This window comes from Rousettus aegyptiacus, unplaced genomic scaffold, assembly GCF_014176215.1.
Source record: "Rousettus aegyptiacus isolate mRouAeg1 unplaced genomic scaffold, mRouAeg1.p scaffold_m13_p_2, whole genome shotgun sequence".
Lineage (NCBI taxonomy): Eukaryota > Metazoa > Chordata > Mammalia > Chiroptera > Pteropodidae > Rousettus > Rousettus aegyptiacus.
In genome coordinates, this window is record NW_023416295.1 from 33,607,781 (window position 1) to 33,628,305 (window position 20,525).

Sequence of the window (20,525 nt, forward strand, 5' to 3'; positions counted from 1 at the left end):
TTATAAATATCTAAAATATTAGTCATAAGTCCAAATTAACTATAATCAGTATATAAAGGAAAAACTCCTTCCTATAATATATAAACCCGTTACCAAAGTACTATAAACCAAAAAAAGCTCCTTGAGATTATTCATCTACCCATTAACTCTCCTTACAGTGTCTAATACGTACCATGTACTGAAATATTTGTTAAATACACTAAATTAGAGCAAATAATCTGGCACAAATTTTATATTCGAACACTATGGAATTTTCATAAAACGTCTTATTTAAATTACTTTGTGACTTTAGGTGGGGAAAAAAGACAAAGCAACAAATGCAGAGCTAAGCAGTAGTAGCCAGGCTGAAGGCATCATTACAACTACAGTAAAATGTACTGGCTCTCCATTGTAAATCACTGAAAGAGCAAAAATAAGGTAAGTCTGTTAACATTAATGCAAGTTTTTATTCAAGAGATAATATTGAAAATGAGTTGAATTCTAACAAAGGAAAACTTCACGTTATCTACTCTACAATAAAAAGTGGAACTAGGGATCATTTACAACACATAAATAAATTCTGCCTTTTCATTTCTGAATAAAGCTGTATTCGCTTCTTTGAGAGAGCTATGTCTAAACTTTTGCTGATAAGGCTTTGTGAATTGTGTTCAGAAAACTTGACAACACACATACTCATACACACGCCTTTCAAATGAAGTACCTAGGATTTTTACTCCAGGCTGTTTTTGCAAGTAACCTAGGACTCTATAACTTAAGATTGCATATTTCTCCATGAATTCAATTTGAATTGCCTTCACTATGTTTCTCACATAATTTTTAAAAATTAGATCAATGTTTATTATACGTTATAACTCCCTTAAATTATACTTTAATATTTGACATGGTTTCAAAAAAAATATTCAAGGCCTCAAGTTTTAAATTTTCCTTCAGTGCAATGCACAAAGTTGATAACAAACATTAGTAGGATCACCCTAAAATATAGCTTTTTTCTAAAAATCACTTATCCTACAGTTCACTTTCTATTCCATAATTCTAGTAAAGAGTATGTTTTTTGGTAATAAAACAACAGTTTAAGATGATTCCGTCCTTGGAAAATCATAATGGCAATCACTCAATGAAGAAATCAATCATTTCTGGAGTCACACTCACAAGTCTGTTAGCATTGACCGAGGTCCTATTTTTTTTGGTAGTTATTGTTTTAGTTGGCAATATCTGAATTTAAGACAGAGAACATCTCTCACAAAGCCTTATTTTAAATAATACAAAATGTATGCAGAAGATAGACTCATAGAGGCTATGCTGCTGATCATCTTAAGTAACTCACCCACGAAATGGGTGGTTTTTTGGAGGATATCCAAATACCTTTTAGCTCTAAAAATAAATGTCCCTACTTTTCAGGATGTTCCCATTCTTCAACGAGACTTGAGCAGCTTAACAGTTTTGCTATAAAAACAAACCACTCTTGTTAACAAACCAAAAACATAAATGGAAACCATAAAGAACATAGTTTTCACAGTTAACAATAAATAAAAGTGCAATAAGTGTTCAAGTAGGGCATGTAGTTTAAAAACTACATGTGAGTATTTGGCATAGGTCATCTTTTAAAGGCTCTCCGAGGGTCCCTGCCATTACTTATTGTGGTCATGACTGTATGATTATTAGCTGTTCCTGGTAGCTGTGGATTTATAGGTCCCCGGCCATTGCTTCTACCAGCATATGAAAATTGGCAACCCCTTGATTCTGGGCCAGTCTGAATCCCGTTTCCTAAAAAAGAATATAAAAAAAAATTCATCACCATTTTCAGACACTGATTTACAGAGTTCCACCTATGTAAATTTCTAACACATTCTATTAACTGCTTACAAGTAATATTAGGGAAAATAAATGCCTTTATTCTTAAACTACTAGAAAAAACTCAATGTGGGTTCTAGATTTCTTCAAACAAGATCACTATAAATATATTAAACTTCAGGCTGTGTTAATGGTGGGAAGAAAAAAGCAACTTGGACAAAAGAATAAGAAATTGGTGAAGTAGGAAAAAAGCATAGACAATGTACTGCCTACATTATAAAGGAAGAAGAAAAAGAAAGGTCAAATGGTGTACGAGTACTGGCATTTGGTTCAAATATGGTTAATGATGCTTCAAAAAAGACAATGTAATTATAACTTTTTAAAGAAAAAGACAGCAGTGTCCCACAATGTAATGATCATCAGATGTGCCAAAACATGTAGCTATCAGTTCAAATAAAATTTCAGCCACCCTAATGAACTCTAATCACAAAAAGGCTGTCCCTCTGTTATTTAAGAATAAGACTTCAAAAGACCTTTAACATGGCTATAAGAACCACTAATATGATATTTGAGGGTATCTTAGGGTAAAGGCTGATCTTCTAAAGAGAGTTAGTTATCAGCATGTGAAAAATTAAGGTCAGCTATTAGTGTGAAGATAAAAGGCTTTCATTGTACCAAAATAATCAGTAATTATGTACCTATTATAATCACTAGATTATAGAAATTTTATAAAAGTCAATGGAAAAATAACAGGACACAACAACAAAACAGATTTCTTATTACTAGCCAATGTTCACCACAGTATTCCCAATAATATATAAATATAGAATAGCCTCAATAAATTAGTTTAATAGGGTATCTACTTTCTAGAAAATCAGCTACTTATGAATTTCCTGTTTACCAGTAGTTCTCTTTAAGTACTAATTTATGCCTGACAATTTTTCCCTCTAAATTTTTCATAAAAAATATTCCCTTAATTCTTACACCTGATCACAATTATGCAAAAAAAAAAAAATCTTACCCACTTGTCCAAATGTACCTGTATTCATATTACTATTCATGGAATTATTCTTCTGTTCACTATGTGCCTAAAAAAAATTTTTTTTCATTAAGATTTTTTTTAAAAACCCGTTTACATCATCATAACAACATATTATATCCATTCTTTTAATTGTTAAGGTTTTCTTAAAAATTTTTTTTTAAGATTTATCTAAGTCTTCCATGTTAAAATATTCAGGAATATTTCCCAAACCTTTGATCTTATTGTATTTCTTAATATTACTCCCCACTCCCCAAAGTGCTAAATGACACTACAGATACATATTCAGACTCACAAAAAATACAGAATGAAAATGACTTTAATAAGATTCCTTTTTAAATTGTCTTCATTTTATTCTGAGTATGACAGCATTTGCAACCTCACCATAGAATTATAGTACATGGTCAAAATTCGCCTAATCATAAAAATAAGACTATGCATTTGGATTCATTACCCCTTTGTTTTGTTGTCCTCGATAATCTGGATTGGGTTCACTGAAATTTGGCAATTCTGAATAAACCATACAAAATCTGAAAGGAAATAAAGGACAAGTTAAATGATTTCCGAAATAAAGTCATCAACCCCTCTTTATAAAACATGCATAACTTACAGAAACGAAAAATGTGTCACCTGAATTAACTAAAAAGCAACATGCTAACTCAATTTATAACAGAAACTTTCTAAATGCTTATGTTGTACAAAAACATCAAATATTTGATTGCCCACAGTTTATGAAACATCCTATTTTAATTCTTCTATACTGCAAAAATAAATTGTGTCAAAGATCAAGGACACAGAAACACATTATTTGTCCTGTTTTTCCACACAGGTTGATGCCACTGAACCACATTTATGGTTCCAGAGTGGTTTTTCCAGTGGTGATGGATTTGCACTGATCCATTCACACACTCTCATCCAGTCCCTCTTTTGACCAATCACTGTGAATCTGCAAAGATAATCATTCAAGGTTAAGAGTAGATTGATTCTACAGGCATGAAAAAAAGACAACGGGCTATCAACACACCAATGCTTCTTTTAAGCCAACTATGATATATATTAACATTACAAACAAGCATTTTCTTGGCTCCTCACCCCACAAACAAAAAATTAGAACCAGCTTTGGTAAATGCTATACTGACTCTGACAAAGTCATTAAGAATTGAGTGACTTCCAGTGGTTCTTCACATAACTGACCTACATTATAAATACTCCTCTATACATGAAGGTCAGGACAGGATCCTAAATCTTTCGGTAACATTGATGCTGACCTTTCATAACACATTGTTCTATTACCACTCTAAATACAAACATAAGTGAATCCTAATTCCCTCCTAGAGAAGACAAAGTGTTACCAATTTCTGATCTTTAAAAGTTAGCAAGATAGCTTATTTTTCCACACAAAGTATCTTATACCTTAGTGTAGAAGTTTTCCTCCGTTATTTATTGGTGCCACTTGTGGCTTCTCTCATTAAATATCCTCCAATTTAATGGCATTAAATAGATGTCTACGCAATAACCAAGTGGAATGGACTAACAATTTGACTTATTGCCTACACCATATTTCACGAGTATATCCCAAATGTCTAGGCTAGTACAGAGGGTGAATTACCTTTACACCCTTAGAGAGGATGGTTCCTCCAAGTCAGGGTGGAGATTACCAAGGTAGTAGTGTATGGAAGCTCGCAATGCGGCTGCCTGTACGGTACCTAGACTGTGGATAAATACAGGACTTCAATTTTCATTGCTGCAAGTCCTTTTACCATGCGAACATATTCACCCATAAACAGAAAAGAAAAAAAATTTAAGCATATGGCCAAAACCCATAGCTAGCTTCTTATCTGGTAATTCACTAGGAGACAGAATCTACTTCAAATGGCACTTGTGACACCTGAAAAATGCATTCCCAAAGCTTACTGAAATGGTCCCACAGAGGCTTATCTCAAGCACAGCTTCTTAAGCTCTTTACCAGGAAAAACTGACATTCTCAACCATAGAAAACAGTATGGATAGCTGTTCAATGAACACACACATGAAGTTATTTTTACAGTTAAGTTGCTGAAGGTATACAGTTTACCAGTCAAAAACAAGCCAAGAAAAAGGTTTTTAACTTATACCTACCATTTACTTTAGTAGATATTATCTGTAATTTATTCAATTACATAAAATGCATTTTAATACTTACTCTCCAATTTTTTGAAGTTCTCCACCCCTTCCAGTATAAAGTGTCAGACATCCTTTCCACATAGATGCATACCTAGAAAGAAAAGAAACATCAGTTCCGTAGAAATATGGGTTTTTCCTTCTACTTAAATCAAGTAACTATACTGTATATTTTGTATTGGGTGCAGGTGGGGATCAAACTCAGGGTCTACCATAGTGAATCAAATACAATTAATCTAACTTTAACTTGTTACATACTAAGAAATAATACAAAGAAAACTCTACTGCCAAATTTTGACATAATCATCTAAGCTATAACCCTAGAAAACAAAGTCGTTTTGCAAAGCAAGCACTATTATACTCCAAAGGTCACATCTTTAGTCAGTTAACAAAACTAGAACTTATAATTGCAAAGTTTAATCAGAAATTCTTTTTCAATCACAGGATATAGAAAATCAACTTGTCAGTGCTTACTTTTACACTCATTAACTTGGTCTAGTCAGATAGTGCTACAATAATTTTTTCTTTGCCTTCATAAAACATGTAAGTTCCCAAGCTACAGAAAACTTGGTGAAATTTAATCAAGGGGCTAAAAAACCCAAGATCACAAATCTCTCACCATTGCCTTTTCAAATGTGCAATTTTTAGCACCAACTTGGCTGAACATTATTTATGCTGAATGATTTTGAATATAGATAGCATCATTAGATAAAATAACCCTAGATATAAATCTATGAGAAATGTAAATTAATCAATATTATAAAATCAGTCCAAGGTTTGGTTTTCAGTGGTTCTTTGTACAACTACTATGGTAACTTCATGACTTAGAATGGTAAATTAAAATAACTATTGTTTAAGTATAGTGATAGTTTATCTTTTAAAATAAATAAAAATTTGCTAGTTCCACATTATATTATTCTCTTCATTTAGTAAGGGTTATTTCTTAAAGACTCCCATCTTATGTTAGATAAAAAGTGACAGGAAAAAGTGCACAAATATTTCACCTTCCTTACTAAAGTAAAAATCAATGCATATTTTGAGAAAAACATTTGAAGTTATGACAAAACACTTTCACTTTTTCAGGAATGAGACCAACATTTGCAGGCTTTTCTGACAAACATATCAATATTCAAATTACCATTATACAGACGTATGCTTTTCTTCAAAAACCCCTTTCCTTAGATTCAGCCAGAAGTGCATTATAATGGGCCAGACTCTGCTAGATTTGTTATTTTAATAAGGTATAATTATTCCCATTTTACAGAAGAGGAAGTAGATGAAGTGTAAAAACTTCAAGGTCACACTTGTTAGAAAATAGTTTCTTTGGTTTTGAATTTTCCTTTAAATTGCACTCCCTGAAAATACTCCTAAAATCCTAGATACTATATGGCTACTGAGTTTAGTTTTTCCACAATTTTTTGGATGGACGCATCCATGTATTTTCTGACTAAAATACAGAAAATATTTGAAATACTGTTTCTAGTATATAAAATACTTTAAAGCACTAGATACTTTGGCACCCAAAAAAACTTTTAATTATGCTAATTCTCACCACACCCTTCCTTGTAGGAATCTTTTGTGTATGTTAAAGATGTGGAGGTTTGAAAGACACAATTCATGTCATGAGTCAGTGTATGAGAATAAAATGTCTAAGTCCTGACTCTCATTTCCTTATTTGATGATACTCTGACCCACTTCCTGAAGATGTAAGGCCTGTAAGATATCACCAAGGAGCTCTGACTTCCTACATTCTGAGTGATCCAACACTTCTCTGATTCTATTTACTTATGCCAAATCAATTTCCATCCACTTTTCCTATAGTTACGACCAATAAATTATTACAATTCTATTGATCACAAAGCTTCCAAAATCTATTTTTAAGACCCTTTTCTAGTCTTTATGTTCCTAAGATAAAGGTTTGGTAAATTTTTAAAGGCAATTTAATTACCAAACAAAAAAGGTCTGCTAAATTATTTTTAAAAGCCAACCTTCCAACTGACATTTTGGATGGTGCCTTTCTGCCAAACATTTTCTGCATGTCATTCTGGTTTTTGTACCACACTGACCTTAAGGCAGTAGGCACAAGGAATCAATCATTTTCCAGAATGTGCCTTCCAGATACTGTAGACTTCTCCTCTAAATAAGTACAAGTAAAATATTGGCAGGATTTCAAGTCATAAAAACGGGAGAAAGGCTGGAAAAGAACTAAGTGACAACTATATTAAATTATTTCTGGAATAAAGTATGGACTACGTTAATCCTATCAATCTAGTAAAGGCTCAATAATCCCAGAACAGTATTTAAAAATCTACGTGGGGGCGAGGAGTGGGGGTGGTTAGATACGTGGCTGAAACTGACTGCTTTTACAGGCAAGGTTATTACCTCCCAGCTCTGTCCACCATGTGAAGTTAACATGATAGGGACTCAAAATTCCTTGGGAGTGGCCCATAGGAAAGACGGAACTTCAGAACTTGCCAAGGTCCTGAGCGTCAGCCAATTCCGATTCCAAAGACTGCTATTTAAAAAGCACTTCCCCCGACCCCATACCCCTTTTATGCACACCTACCCTCTGGTCAACCGAATAATATCCCCTGGCTGTATAAGACCTCCGATTTCATCCCACACGGAAATAGTGATGCTGCCCGTTTTATCTGCTACTTTGCATGATCTCACTTCATGGCCGTCTTTGGTTTTGGTCACGCGTCCTATGAGGATTTAAAAATCAAAAGGGGGAAGAGGGTGTATTAGATAATAACGACTTCCAGAAAGAACTCCCGGACCTTAATGCATCTGAAAGGTGGGAAAAAGTCGAGGCCCTGGTACACGCCGCCAGGATCCGAGCCCTGGCAGGATCCACCCGGACCACGTGGATGGGGAAGGGAGGCGGAAGGAAAGGGAGGGGGAGGGGAGCCCCCGGCTCGCGGACCCGGCGGCGCCCTACCCTCCAGCCCCGCGACGCACGGGGGACGGCGGGGTGGGCTGCGGATCCCACTTACCTATCTCCAGGACAATAAAGACGACATTTAAGTTTTTCAGTCCGGGCTTAATATCTTTTATAAAAAGAGGTGGGTCGTTGACCCCATTCATATTGAGGCAGGTGCGCTACGGCTGCGGAGACGCGGGTGGGAAGGGAGCGGGACAAAGCTTCCCACCCTCCCAGGCCAGGGGCGAGGGTAGAAGGGCGACCTTGGGCGGGGGTGGCGAGAAAAGGGGCAGAAAGCGGTTAGAGAGGGACCGAGGAAACCAGCCCAGACTGCACTGAGCCTTAAAAAAAAAAAAGAAAAAAAAGAAAAAAAAAGAAAAAAGCGCTCACAAGTTTAAAAGAAAAAAAAAGACAAGACAAACCACTCCGCACACCAACCCCGCTCCCAACGGGGCGACAGGAAGGCAACCGTGCGAACCGTCCCCTTCTTTGGATAAATGGCAGAAAAAAAGGCAGCGAGGGAACGCCTCTGCTCTGAGTCCCGCTCACATACACATGGGCGCGCGCCCAATCTCTCCCGGGCGCCGGGAGGGGGACCGACTGTCACAGCGAACCGGCAGTAAAGATTGAGCAGCTGCGTACCGAGCGTCCCAAACAGCGACTGCCGAACACGCCGGCGCGTCGGCTGAACCCTCGGAACGCCCCGCCCCTTGTGACGTAAGTGGCGTCGGCACGCCCGCAGCCCCGCCCGCCAGGCAGCGAGCGGGGCGGAGAAGTGAAGGGGCGGGAACTGGCCCGCGACTTTCGTTCAGCCCTGCTCATTCCTCCCTAACGCTGTCAGCGTGGCCCCGCCCCCTCAGCTTTCCAATGGGCTCTCGGAGCGACCCAGCCTTCCTTCCGATTCTGCTGTCGCTGTGCAGCGTCTGTTTGCCCTGCCTAGTTTTCTTTTGCCCGGCTGCTACCACCCACTGTCAATCCTTAAAGTTTTCTTGCCTTATTCTCCTTAGGATTCAGTCCTCCACTCCTGCCCCTTTAATCCTGTAGTCACCGGGAACGGTTGCTGTGTTTAGGATCCAGTGAGTACGTCAAAGAATATGCTGTCCTATAAAAACAGGTTCAAGTAAGGTGTCTGGTTGGGTTGAAGGAGAAAACTGGGAAGGCATGGTCCTTAGCCTCCAGTCTGGAATTGTAGGACTAGAAGGGGACTTGGAGGTCAATTCAACTGTTTCATTTTAACCATCTTTAAATTGACATCCGGAAAACTGAGATAGTTTGCTTGAAGGTCACCCAGCAACTTATGAGCAAGGAGAACTTCAGCACAAGTCTTCCTACCTGGTCTTGCAGTCTTCACTCTATAAGGTAGAGAGACAAGGAGTTAAATTCCTTTGCAAACTTTTTTTTCATTACCCCTCCGCTCTCAGATTACACCTATTTGCTTTTCTCTCTGCTTTTTTTTTTTTAAGGCTATATTTTTAGAGTATTTTCAGGTTCACAACAAAATTTGGAGGTGGCTATGGAGACTGCATAGCAGAAGCCTTAATTTTTCCTTGATTCTTTCTGAATATTCTTAGATCAACCACCATTTCCCAAATATCTGCAAACAAGCAGCATAGATATATTAATGCTCCAGAAGCTAGTTTCAAAAATAATCATATTAGGAAGAGACTCAAGACATTCTAATGAAGCAGGAGCTTCTATTTCATGAACAAATAAGTTCGGAGTGCCAAATACACTGATGTAATGCTGGGAAGTGGTGTAAAGTAATATTATAAGCATGATTTCAACATCAAATAAAACAAATAATAAAACATATCAGTTAATGGCAGAACCACATCCAATCTCAGGCTTCCAAAGACTTCCAATCTGGATCAGAAGCTGTAATTCTACCATGATTATCTGACAGGACTTGATGTTCCAATTGGATTTTCCTCAAAGCTATATTCTTCGACACTGGCAAAAAACATTCTCACAGAAGTAATATTTAAATCAAATCTTTTGTTTTAAAGGCTTGACAATATCTTTAAAAGATTAACAGTAGAAAGAAAACCAGTTAAGAATGTTGAGCAGAGTTGTGGCCAAGAGTTTGGACAAAGAAAGCCACTCCTTGCATCTTCAGTCATTTGTTCCCAGAAGGGGTATTAGCTAGGACTCCTCAGACTAATTTTATTGAAATTTATAAAGAAGAACCAGACACTTAGGAAACCAAGCCCCACAAAAGCAGAAGCTGGTGCTCAGAGAAGCAGCCCAGCCCTACCCTTCCCCCACAGGACAGAATTCAGCAGAACACCTACTTCCTTCCCTACTAACTCAGCAAGTCTCAGAAAGGAAATGGCAACCAAGTGCTTTCTCATTTACCAAAACTAAAGACAACCTTAAGAAACAGAATAATGTGGGCAGTGCAGGAACTCTTCAAGCTAGGCCAGTTTTGCTGGGTTTCAACTATCCCCAAATCACTCCTCAAGGGTGATGTTTAACAAAAAGAGAAGGGGCTGTCCAAAACAACTGTCACCCAGATAATCTTTCCTAATATTACCATTTAGTGAAATAAACAGAGATCACTTGGTCCAGCTCATTAGGTCATAATGATTATATTGTTGATTCTTTACTATATTCATAAGATTACTCCACAGTCTTCTTCCTTCTAAGACAGTTCTTTGGGCCTCCTTATTTTCATAGCCCAAACATAAACTTATTCTGAGATGAGGAGAGATTTATGCTCAGAATCTCAATACCACTACTCTATGTAAAGAAAATATTGCTTAGTAAGACCCAGTACAATACAGAAGGGCATCCATTAAAATTCTGTACATAAGATTCCAGTTAACTGGGTGCTCACTGATAAAGGATTTCCTATAAATTTTGCCTATCACCCTCTACCCATGCTCACTCCCAGGTTCTGGTTTCTTGGATCACAAAGTTAACTTTCATTATTTTTGTACTTTTCAGCAGTTTAAAACTATTACAACATCACATCAATAAAACAGCTAGCCAAGTACTGTTTGACACCAGATATCTTGAGTGGTAAACTAACAATTAAAAAAACTAACAAGAACTACAGCATTCTCACATTATGGAGATAGTCCATTTTGTGGAATAACAGGAAATATATATATATATTTACCATTCCTATTCTTAATATATATATTAAGAATATATATATTCTTAATCTTCTTAAAAAGATTTAACCAAAAGACTCATAAGTAATGTTTAATAATATTTATAACAATAACTACACAAACCATCCTATATAATGATAAATGCTCACACATTGAGCATTTGCTATGTGCCATTTGCTATGTGTAAACACTTATGAACTTGATATATTTATTAATATATTAATAATATGTGTGAAATGAATTTTCTCATTTAATAGTAAGTTATGGACTGGGATTTAAAAACTAACTCTGTTACATGCAAAAATGTTTCCTACAAAACAGCTTATTTGCTCTAAAAAGTGCATTTTATTTTGCTAACTAAGTGAGTAATTAGGTTTTTTCAAAGGCTTTGTAGTTCCCAGTGATTAGTTCAGTAACATTTTATCTGATCTCCAAAGTCTCCTTGTGTGGGCCAGTGAAGGCGAATAACTTTATAATTTTCCTTGGGAAGAAATGCATCACTAAATGAGTTAATTCAACTTAGCTATATCATCTTTTCAATAATAGAATAAAGAATTTCTGTGTTCTAAAAGGTTTTTTTTTTTCAAGTATATCATACATATAGTCACCTGAATTTATTGTTTATTCTTCTGAAAAAAAACAACAAAATATTATTGGCAATTGAACTAACTCAAAACCAATAAAATTATTTATTCATTAGTGGATGATTTATCTAATTGGAGTATATATCATAGTCCTCCTACTTAAAGGAATATTGTAAAAATGCTACAAATAACATGTACAAAGAGAGCATGAGAAGGCTTCTACTGGAACAAAAGTCTTTTACATATTTTATGTCAAGATGCTTCAAAAAGAGTTACTTGCTACCATTTGCTGATGTTTCCCAGTGTACTATGTTCCTATAGACTGAAAGTTTGTGTCCTCTCAAAATTTATATGTTAAAATCTAATCCCCAATGTGATGATATTTGGAGATGGGGCCTTGGAAAGGTGCTTAGGTATCACAAACATCCATTCATGTGCATATACCAAGAAATACTTTCTACAAAGAGCAAATACTTTCTGCGAACACCTAAATAAGAGCATTTCTCACATGAATATAAAATCTCCCAATTGGAAGGGTGCTTACAGATAATGTACTCGAACCCTTTCGTTTTATGTATGAAAAAGTACAGGCTCAGAGATGTGGACAAGATTACCACTTACAGTCCCTAATGAATTAGTGGATCTCAGTAATAATCATCATAGGCTGCTAATATCATGACAAGAGGGACAACCAGTCCAAACCAATTAAATCAGAATCTCTCAAAGTAAGACTCAGGCACCAGTATATTTTAAAACACCTCAGGGAATTACAATGTGCAACTAAGTCTGAGAACGACAGCAGGTTAGAAGAGACTTTTTTCCCGTAATATTTTCTTTGTTTTCCACATACCTATTAACACTCTGGCACACTATTTCCTTATACTAACTAGCTCGGGAAATTCTGCATTGAGATAAATTTCTAAAAGTGAAATCACTGAGTACGTAGTTAAGACTTCTGATATGTATTATAAAATTACCTTTTAGGAATTTTGAAGAGATTTACACCCTTATTTGTCTTTTACATATTTATTAAACATAACTCATTAATTTAGTCAATAAATCTTTATTGAATTACCATGTGCCAGCACTGGGACTGCATCAGCAAAAAGTAATACAAACAAAATCCCTGACTTTATAGAGCTTATATTCTAATGTACGTAGGCAAATAACAAACAAAATAAATAAGTATATAGTATATAAGAGGGTGATGGGAACTAAGGTGAAAAATGAAGAAAAGGAGAGGATAGGGATTTAGCAGGAGAGGCTGCAGAGAGTGGGCAGGGAAGGTAACATTTGAGTAAAGATGCAAAGGAGGGGAGGGAGCCATTGAAAAGGCCTAAGCTGCCTGGCTTATTCAGGAATGGCAAGAAGGCTGCTGTAACTAAGGCAGAGTGAGCAAGGAGAGAGTGTAGATCATGAGGATGAGGAGGAGGCCTATCATATTTGAGGGCTTTGGCTTTTACTCTGAGACAAGAATCTGTCGGAATGTTTTCAGCAAAGACCGGACACGTGCTAACATGATTTATCAGGATCATTCTGACTCTTGGGTGGAGAACAAAAGAATCAAGGGTGGAAGCAGGAACATCAGTTAGGTGGTTATTTTATTAACTCACTTGAAATGTGTGGTGGCTTGCACCAGAGTGGTAGCAGTGAGGAAGGTAAATGTGATCAGCATCTGGATTGATTTTGAAGATAGAGCCACAGGCTCTCTGTTAGTTGGAACTGGAGTATGAGAAAATTAGATGAGTCAGTATGACTTCTAGATCTCTGGTCTGAGCAACTGGAAAGATGGAGTTATCATTCACTGAAATGGGAAAGACTGCAGTGGAACAGGTTGGGGGATATAGAAAGATCCTTTGAGAGGTGATTTTAAGAGAGCCATTTGAGACATGAAAAACAGTAAGGCAGGAAGAACACAGTAAGGTGAGAGGTGTGTTCGATGCACTGGGTGAATTGAGTATTTCTGGGAAGACAGGATGATTGTGTCAAATGCCTCTGATAAATCAGGTGAGATAAAACTGAGGGTTAATTATTGGATTTAGCAAAAATTAAGGTAGTTTGTGACCTGGACAAGAGGAGTGGCAATGGAATTGATGGGGGCGAAAGCCTGAATGGATTGAGTTAAAGAGAGAACAGAAGTTGAGGAATTGGAAATGTCAAAGCAAGTAAATATAGCTCCTTCTAAAAGGATTGCTACAAACGAGAGAAGAGAAATGGGCAATAACTTGAGGGAAAAATAGGACAAAAGAGATTTTCTTAAGATGTGAAAAATAACATCATGCCTGTCAGCTGAAGGGAATGGTTCCATTGATAGAGGAAGGAATGGAAATTTCTGGAGATGCATCTTTGTTCTTCAAGAGATGGGGGCAGGGGGGAGGGGGCAGCAAGTGCCCTGGCAAAGGGGTTGATGGAAGCGTAGAAGGTTCTATAACAGCAGGATAGTTTTTAGTAGATGGGATAACATAGTGGTATCAGCTTACGAAAATTCCCTTCTGAACGCTACTATTTTCTGAGTGGAATAAGATCATCAGTTTAAAATGAGGATAGGGAGAAAATGCTGGAAGTTTGAAGTGTTAAGAAGAAGATATGAAATTGTCAGGGGACACAGGAGAGTGAGTGAACTAGGGAAATGAATTACGATTTTAAAACAAGACTATAAAGTCTCACTTGAAAGCAATTAACAGTAAATTTATAGTTATGGCTTTATATTTTTCTTCAGACACATTCATCTTTGAACATTTAGGCTCAGACTAGGCTGAGAATTGGATTTAACCAGTATTAGAATTTTGACGTGACAGAAACTCTGTGTTTTGCAACGTATGTTGTACACATCTTTTCCCAGTTTATAATTTGCTTTTTCTTTTTATCTGAATTGTTTTAAGTAAAGAAACTTTATATTTTTATATGGTCAAATCTATTATCTTTTGCTATGGTTTCTTCCATTACTTTTTTGTGTGAGGGAGCCCTCTCTCATAAATCAATGATATAAACTTGCTTTTATACCTTTTCCGGTTTTTTTATAGTTGATTTTTAACTCTTTAATCTACCTGTATATAAGCTATGATGCGAAGCTCTAATAAAATACTCATCCAAAATTTTCTTTTTCCCACATTGATTATTAAAAAGAAACAATTCCTTACCCTTAGATTTGTAATTTCTTTAAAATCTGTTATACTATTATCTTTTTATTTTTTATAAGCTCTAGTTCCAGCTTGTTATTTCTAGATCACTGATTTATCTGTCTATTCTCAGTATTTAACATGATTTAATTAGTGTATAGAATACTTCAGTATCTGATAAGATAAACACCAATCTTCAGCCCCCTTTTTAATAAACATGCTTTAACCATTCTCGCTTAATTATTTTTCTAGAAAATTTCGTTATGATTCAAAACAAATCCCTCTCAAGATATGTTTGGAATTTAAAGAAGCTTAAACATTAATTTGGAAAATATCAATTTCTGTATAATATTCAAGTTCCCCATTCATGAACCATGCTATGATTCTCTATGCTTTTAACTCTTACTGGATTGATTACTCATTCATTAATTTTTTATACATTTTAAATTCCCCTGAGATCCAGTTTTGCTTTGATTTTGATTTTACTAGATTGATTTCTCAGGTAAATTCCCCACAAAGAAAAGCTGAAGGTAACTATCTGATACTTTGCATACCCCAAGATGTCTAAGTTTTTTTTCTCATATATATATGATATTTGGGGTAGGTACAGGATCTTAAGATTGCAATCCTTTTCTCTTAGTATTTATCACTAAGTCCAATAGATAGAATGTTCCTTGAAAAGCTATTAGAAGAAAAAACTGGAAAACAACCTAAATGTCAAAAAAGATTTATTAAATAAGTGTAACATTAGTAGGGAAGTCTATAAATGATTTTTTAAATGAAGGAAAGTAAACATCCTTTGATAAGGAAACAAATCTATGTGAAAAAAGGAGGCTGCATAATATGTATACTGATCACATTTTTGAAAAATTAAAATCTTGCGTGAATATGTATTAGTATATCTATTTTGATATTTGTATATCTAGAAAAAAAGTACCAAATATTAACAAATCACTGTGGGGATTATGATTGATATGTGGGGGAGGAAGAACTTTTACTTTTTATTTTATAAACTCTAAATTATTTGAAGTTTTAAAATTATGTCTTATTACTAATTAACAGGTATGCAGTTTTATACAGCCAGTGTACACATTTACTTAACCTTTTTCCGTGCCTTTATTTTACCTGACACTGTTAACCTCACTCCCTCCTGTACAAACACTGAGTTAAGTACTTCTTCTAAGTATTGCCATGAGACACTGCACTTATTCCAATTATAGAACTTTACACTTTAATTTATAATTGCCTATTTATTTGTCAATTGTTCCAAGTAGCAAGAAAAATCAGGTACTTTTCCTACTTCATCATTTTATGTTACACCTTACAAAGTACCAGTTCAATAACTATGAGATGAAAATGTCTGTATGATTAGAAAGAGAATGTGTATTCTCTAGTTCTCTGGAAAGTAAGAGAAGCTGTGCAGAAGATAGAAAACAGAAGTGATATAGGCAGGGTGGAAAGTCCTGTGGGTGAGCTATGTCCATTGGTTGAGCAGCCAAACCACCATGGGAATGGTTCCCTTAACTGTAAGTAGGTCAAAGGAAACAAGGTGGAGACTTATGGGAGAGACTATGCAAGAGCAGTAAGAGGGTAACTGACCTTCTCCACCTGGGGAATTCCACACTTGGGTAGAAGAATAATATGTAAATCTCTCTTTCTGGTAGAAGAATAATATGTAAATCTCTCTTTCTGGTGACCTAGCAATTCACTTATCCTATGTGGGTGGGATACATAGGAATAGCTTGGAACTTCTGAAGGGTAAGTTGGAAAGCACATATCACTGTAAAAGCAAGAGAGAGCGGATGTTGCTTATTAGGTGAAATACTAAGATGTCTGTCCCTTCCCTGCCCCCTCCCCCCCAAAAAATACAAAAAAGTATATATCTATATACAGAGGATTAAATAACATGGACGTTTATTTCTTTCTCGTGTTACAGTCCGAAGCAGTCAAGTTTGCCAATCTCTATCCTACAAAGTCACTCCAGGACCCAAATTTCTTCCATTTATTATTGCTTCACTATTCCCTAAGGTGATACTTTCATCCTCATGGTCAAAGCTAGATTGCAAGCACATTCAGTGTTCCAACCTGTGAGAAGAGAAAGAGAGGAACTCCAAGGCAAATGGCCTATCTTTTAGGTAGAGATGACCCAGACATTACATATAACTTCAATTTACATATAATTATCTTTAGTTGTGAAAACAGGATGAAGATGTAGTCTCTAGCTGATCGCCATGTACCTAGTGCAATCTCTATTTCCATGGAAGAAGGAGGAATGGATTTTGGCGAAGAACTACAAGTCTTGCCATATAAAGAAATCAATACTGTGTTTGTAACATGAAACTCTAGTGGCCATCAAATGCTCCTCTAAGTCTAACTAATGCATGTGCAATGCAAAGACCAAGGACAGTGGAAATTGAAGCTAACCATATTGAATTTAAACAATTGTTCTTTATTATGAGATAATATCCTTCCTATTTTTTATGCTAAAAGATCTTTATGTATGGCGATAATGGTAGATAGCATTTTAAATGTCCTTTAAAAAAAAAAAAAGTGAAACAAAATATCGGCAATATGCCCCAATTTGTCTGTGTGTGTTTGCAGAGATTTTACAGGTTCTCGAACTCCTTATCTGAGACCAGTGCTCCCATATGACAATCAAACACAGAGGGGCAGCAGACGGGCCAGTAGTTAGGATTATTATTCTACTCCTCTTTCAACAGTGAAAATGGCATCTCGCCCTCAGGATAGGTTTTCTAAACTCTGCCCACTGCCCACTCCCTTACCTTAGCTGGTTAGGTTCCCTCCTCTGGACTCTCCTAATATTCTTTATATGGTTCCATCATAGCATTTATCATATTGTATTGTATTAAAGATTAACATCTTTCTCTTCCTGCCTGAATATGAGTACCTCAAAAATAAAGATGGCATGCTCACTTAAAGTGCTAGTTCTTTTTGAATATAACATATTAGTTTCCTAGGACTGCCACAACAAAATACTATAGACTGAGCAGCTTAAGCAACAGAAGTTTGTTTTCTCACAGTTATAGAATCTAGAAATCCAAGATCAAGGTATTTGTAGGACTGTTTTCTTCTGAGGCCTTTCTCCTTAGCATGCAGATGGCCACCTTCTCACTCTGTCCTCACATGGTCTTTGCTCTATGCATACAGATCCCTGGTGTCTCATTATGCATCCAAATTTCCTCTTCTTGTAAGGACATCAGTCAGATTGGTTTAGAACCCACTCTAATATCCTCGTTTTAATTTAACCTCTTTAAAGGCCCTGTCTTCAAAAACAGTCATTTTCTGAGGTATTACGGGTTAGGGCTTCAACATATCAATTTGGTGGGGAGAGCACAATTCAGCCCATAATAACATCTTTATACTCTTTTCTGATTTAAAAAGTATTCTATGTTTTTAAAAATCAAATTATGCAGAAACATATAAGTAGAAAGTCAAAGTGTCCTATCATCTCACCCCTCATGAGAATAGCTCCCAACAGTTAGGAGTAATAATTGTTTCTTGAATGAATGCGTGTGTGAGCAGTGGTGTGGTTCCCATATTATACCCAAAGAAAATAAGACACCAAATGGCTAGGAAACTTTTTCAAAGTCATGAAACTGCTTAATGAAAGGAGGACCATAACCCAGTTCTACCAACCTCTCATTGGGTTCTTCCTGCTATCTTCTGCTACTACTTTTCTATAATTATTGTAACTTTTGAATACTTTTGTCCCTCATTTTTAATGTTTGAGTGGATAAGCTGAAGATTTTGTATTTCTCTTTAAAAGTTACCAAACTTAATAAATTTAAGTGATCTTCATTTATACCTGCCCTTGTCTTGGGATCTTTCTGCAGCAAGAATCAGATACTTGCTCAGATTAATTTTCAGGTATCTATTGCTGTATAACAAACCTTGTCAAAACTGAGTGGCCTGAAACAGCAACTATTTTACTTTCATAATTCTGTTGGCTGGCCATCTGGGAGTGAGTTTGATGGCCTTGCCTGCAATCACTCATGTGGCCTCATTCATATATCTAGTAGTTGCTCCTAGCCTTGCACTGCGGTGTTTCTTTTGTCCACCATATTGTTTTACCTCCTCTGGTAAACTACACCAGGCTTCAGAGCTTGGTGATCTCAGGGTTTCAAAACAGTGAGAATGGAAGCTGCAAGGTCTCTTACAGCTTACAGTCTAGAACTAGCATGGTGTTACTTTTGTCACATTTTGATGCTCAAAGCCAGTTACAAGGGCAACCTACATTTCAGAGGTTGAGACATACCCTCTGCTTCCTGATGGGAGTGATGACAACTCTGCATTGCAAAAAAGCATGTGTACACAGAAAGGTATGATTCATTGGGGGATATTACTACAATGCTTTTCCACAGCTGACGTTTCTCACAGTATAACATCATGCTTGCCAACCTTCCTGCCATGCCCACAGCTTCCTTTAAACAAAGTGAATGGTTCCTTTGGTATCATGGTTTGTACTCTAACTACCAACTGGATTCAAGAAGTTGGACTGGAGATTAATACTTGTATTAGTGAGGATTAAGGACAAATTAAAGTGGGAGAAAAACCCTGCATGGCTGTGCTTAAACAAGATAGAAGTTTATTTCTGGCTCTTGTCAAAATTAAAAGGTAGGTTCTTCAGAATTAGTATTGGCCTCCAATTACCCTGTCCCTTCTATCTTGTTGCTTTATTGACTGTATCTTTCGTTCTTAACATTGCCTCATAATTCTAGATGGCTGCCATATTTCCAAGTACAGCCAGTTTCATCCAGCAGGAAGGAAAATAGGGAGAAAAAATCGAACCCACTCTAATAAAGAATACCTCCTAGAAGCTGCACACCCAACTTACTCTTAAATCCTAGTGACCTGTACTTGGTCACATAGCCACAACTATCAACACAGGGAGATTGGGAAATCTACTTTTTATTTCCAGTGCCCACACACCCAGCCAAAAATCAGGTGTTCTATTACTACAGAAGAATTAAAGAGTAAATTCTGATGAATAATCAGCAGCCTCTGCTACAGTGCTTCATCTAAAGGCAGACATCTGTATGATATCCATGGGCATATAATGTGGCCTGGTAAGAGAAATATACCCAATAAAGATGTGCAGTTTGTTAATTCATTTCTTCTGAAAACATGGTATTTGTTGAGTCATTTCTATGTGTCAAGCACTGTATTAGCTACTAAAAAGAGAGCAATCAGCAAAAGAGTTCCTGCCTTCATTTAATTATACTCTAATTAGGAAAGATAGTCAATAAACAAACAAACAAAAAACAATATAATGTAAAACATTGATAAGTGTTATGAACAATTCATCTAGATAAAGGAATAGACAGGATGGCATGTGGAAGTGAATGGACAGTTATTTTAGATAGGTGACATGAGCAGGGACATAAATGAGGTAAGTAACAGTCATGCTGATATCTGGGAGAAAAGGCACAGGCAGAGGGAACAGTAAACATAGAACTTGAAGTAGAAACATGCTTGGAATGTCAGAGGAACAGCAAGGAATCTGACAGAACTAGAACAGAGGGTTGGGGGAGTGATAGGAGACAAAGATAAAGAGAGCCACAGGTCAGATTATAACAAGGACCATGTAGTGGACAGTGAAAAAGATATTCTTCAGAAGTTCAAAAGCAAAGTTGTGCCAGAGGTCCTCAAGATCACCCTTAGGTTCAGAGATTTGCTAGAAGGGCTCACAGGGACTCAGCACATGGTATACTCAGCTTATACTCAGCTTATGGCTATGACAGCAAGAGAATACAGGGCAAAATCAGCAAAGGG

General features: G+C 36.5%; 1 protein-coding gene across 2 annotated transcripts; it reads right to left on the reverse strand.

Annotated features, from left to right (window-relative positions):
• Positions 1-249: 249 nt before the first annotated feature.
• On the reverse strand, positions 250-8,583 carry NABP1 (nucleic acid binding protein 1). 2 transcript variants are annotated; one of them, XM_016151675.2, is made up of 6 exons: positions 7,987-8,583; positions 7,557-7,695; positions 5,013-5,084; positions 3,285-3,360; positions 2,831-2,879; positions 250-1,764 (listed from the first exon to the last, which is right to left on the reverse strand). In XM_016151675.2, exons 1-6 carry the CDS (start codon positions 8,075-8,077, stop codon positions 1,595-1,597), a joined length of 597 nt encoding a protein of 198 aa, XP_016007161.1. In that variant the 5' UTR covers positions 8,078-8,583; the 3' UTR covers positions 250-1,594. The 2 variants fall into 2 exon arrangements, with proteins under 2 accessions (XP_016007161.1, XP_016007154.1); XM_016151668.2 differs by having other exon boundaries at positions 2,813-2,879; positions 7,987-8,582.
• Between the last annotated feature and the right edge of the window lie 11,942 nt (positions 8,584-20,525).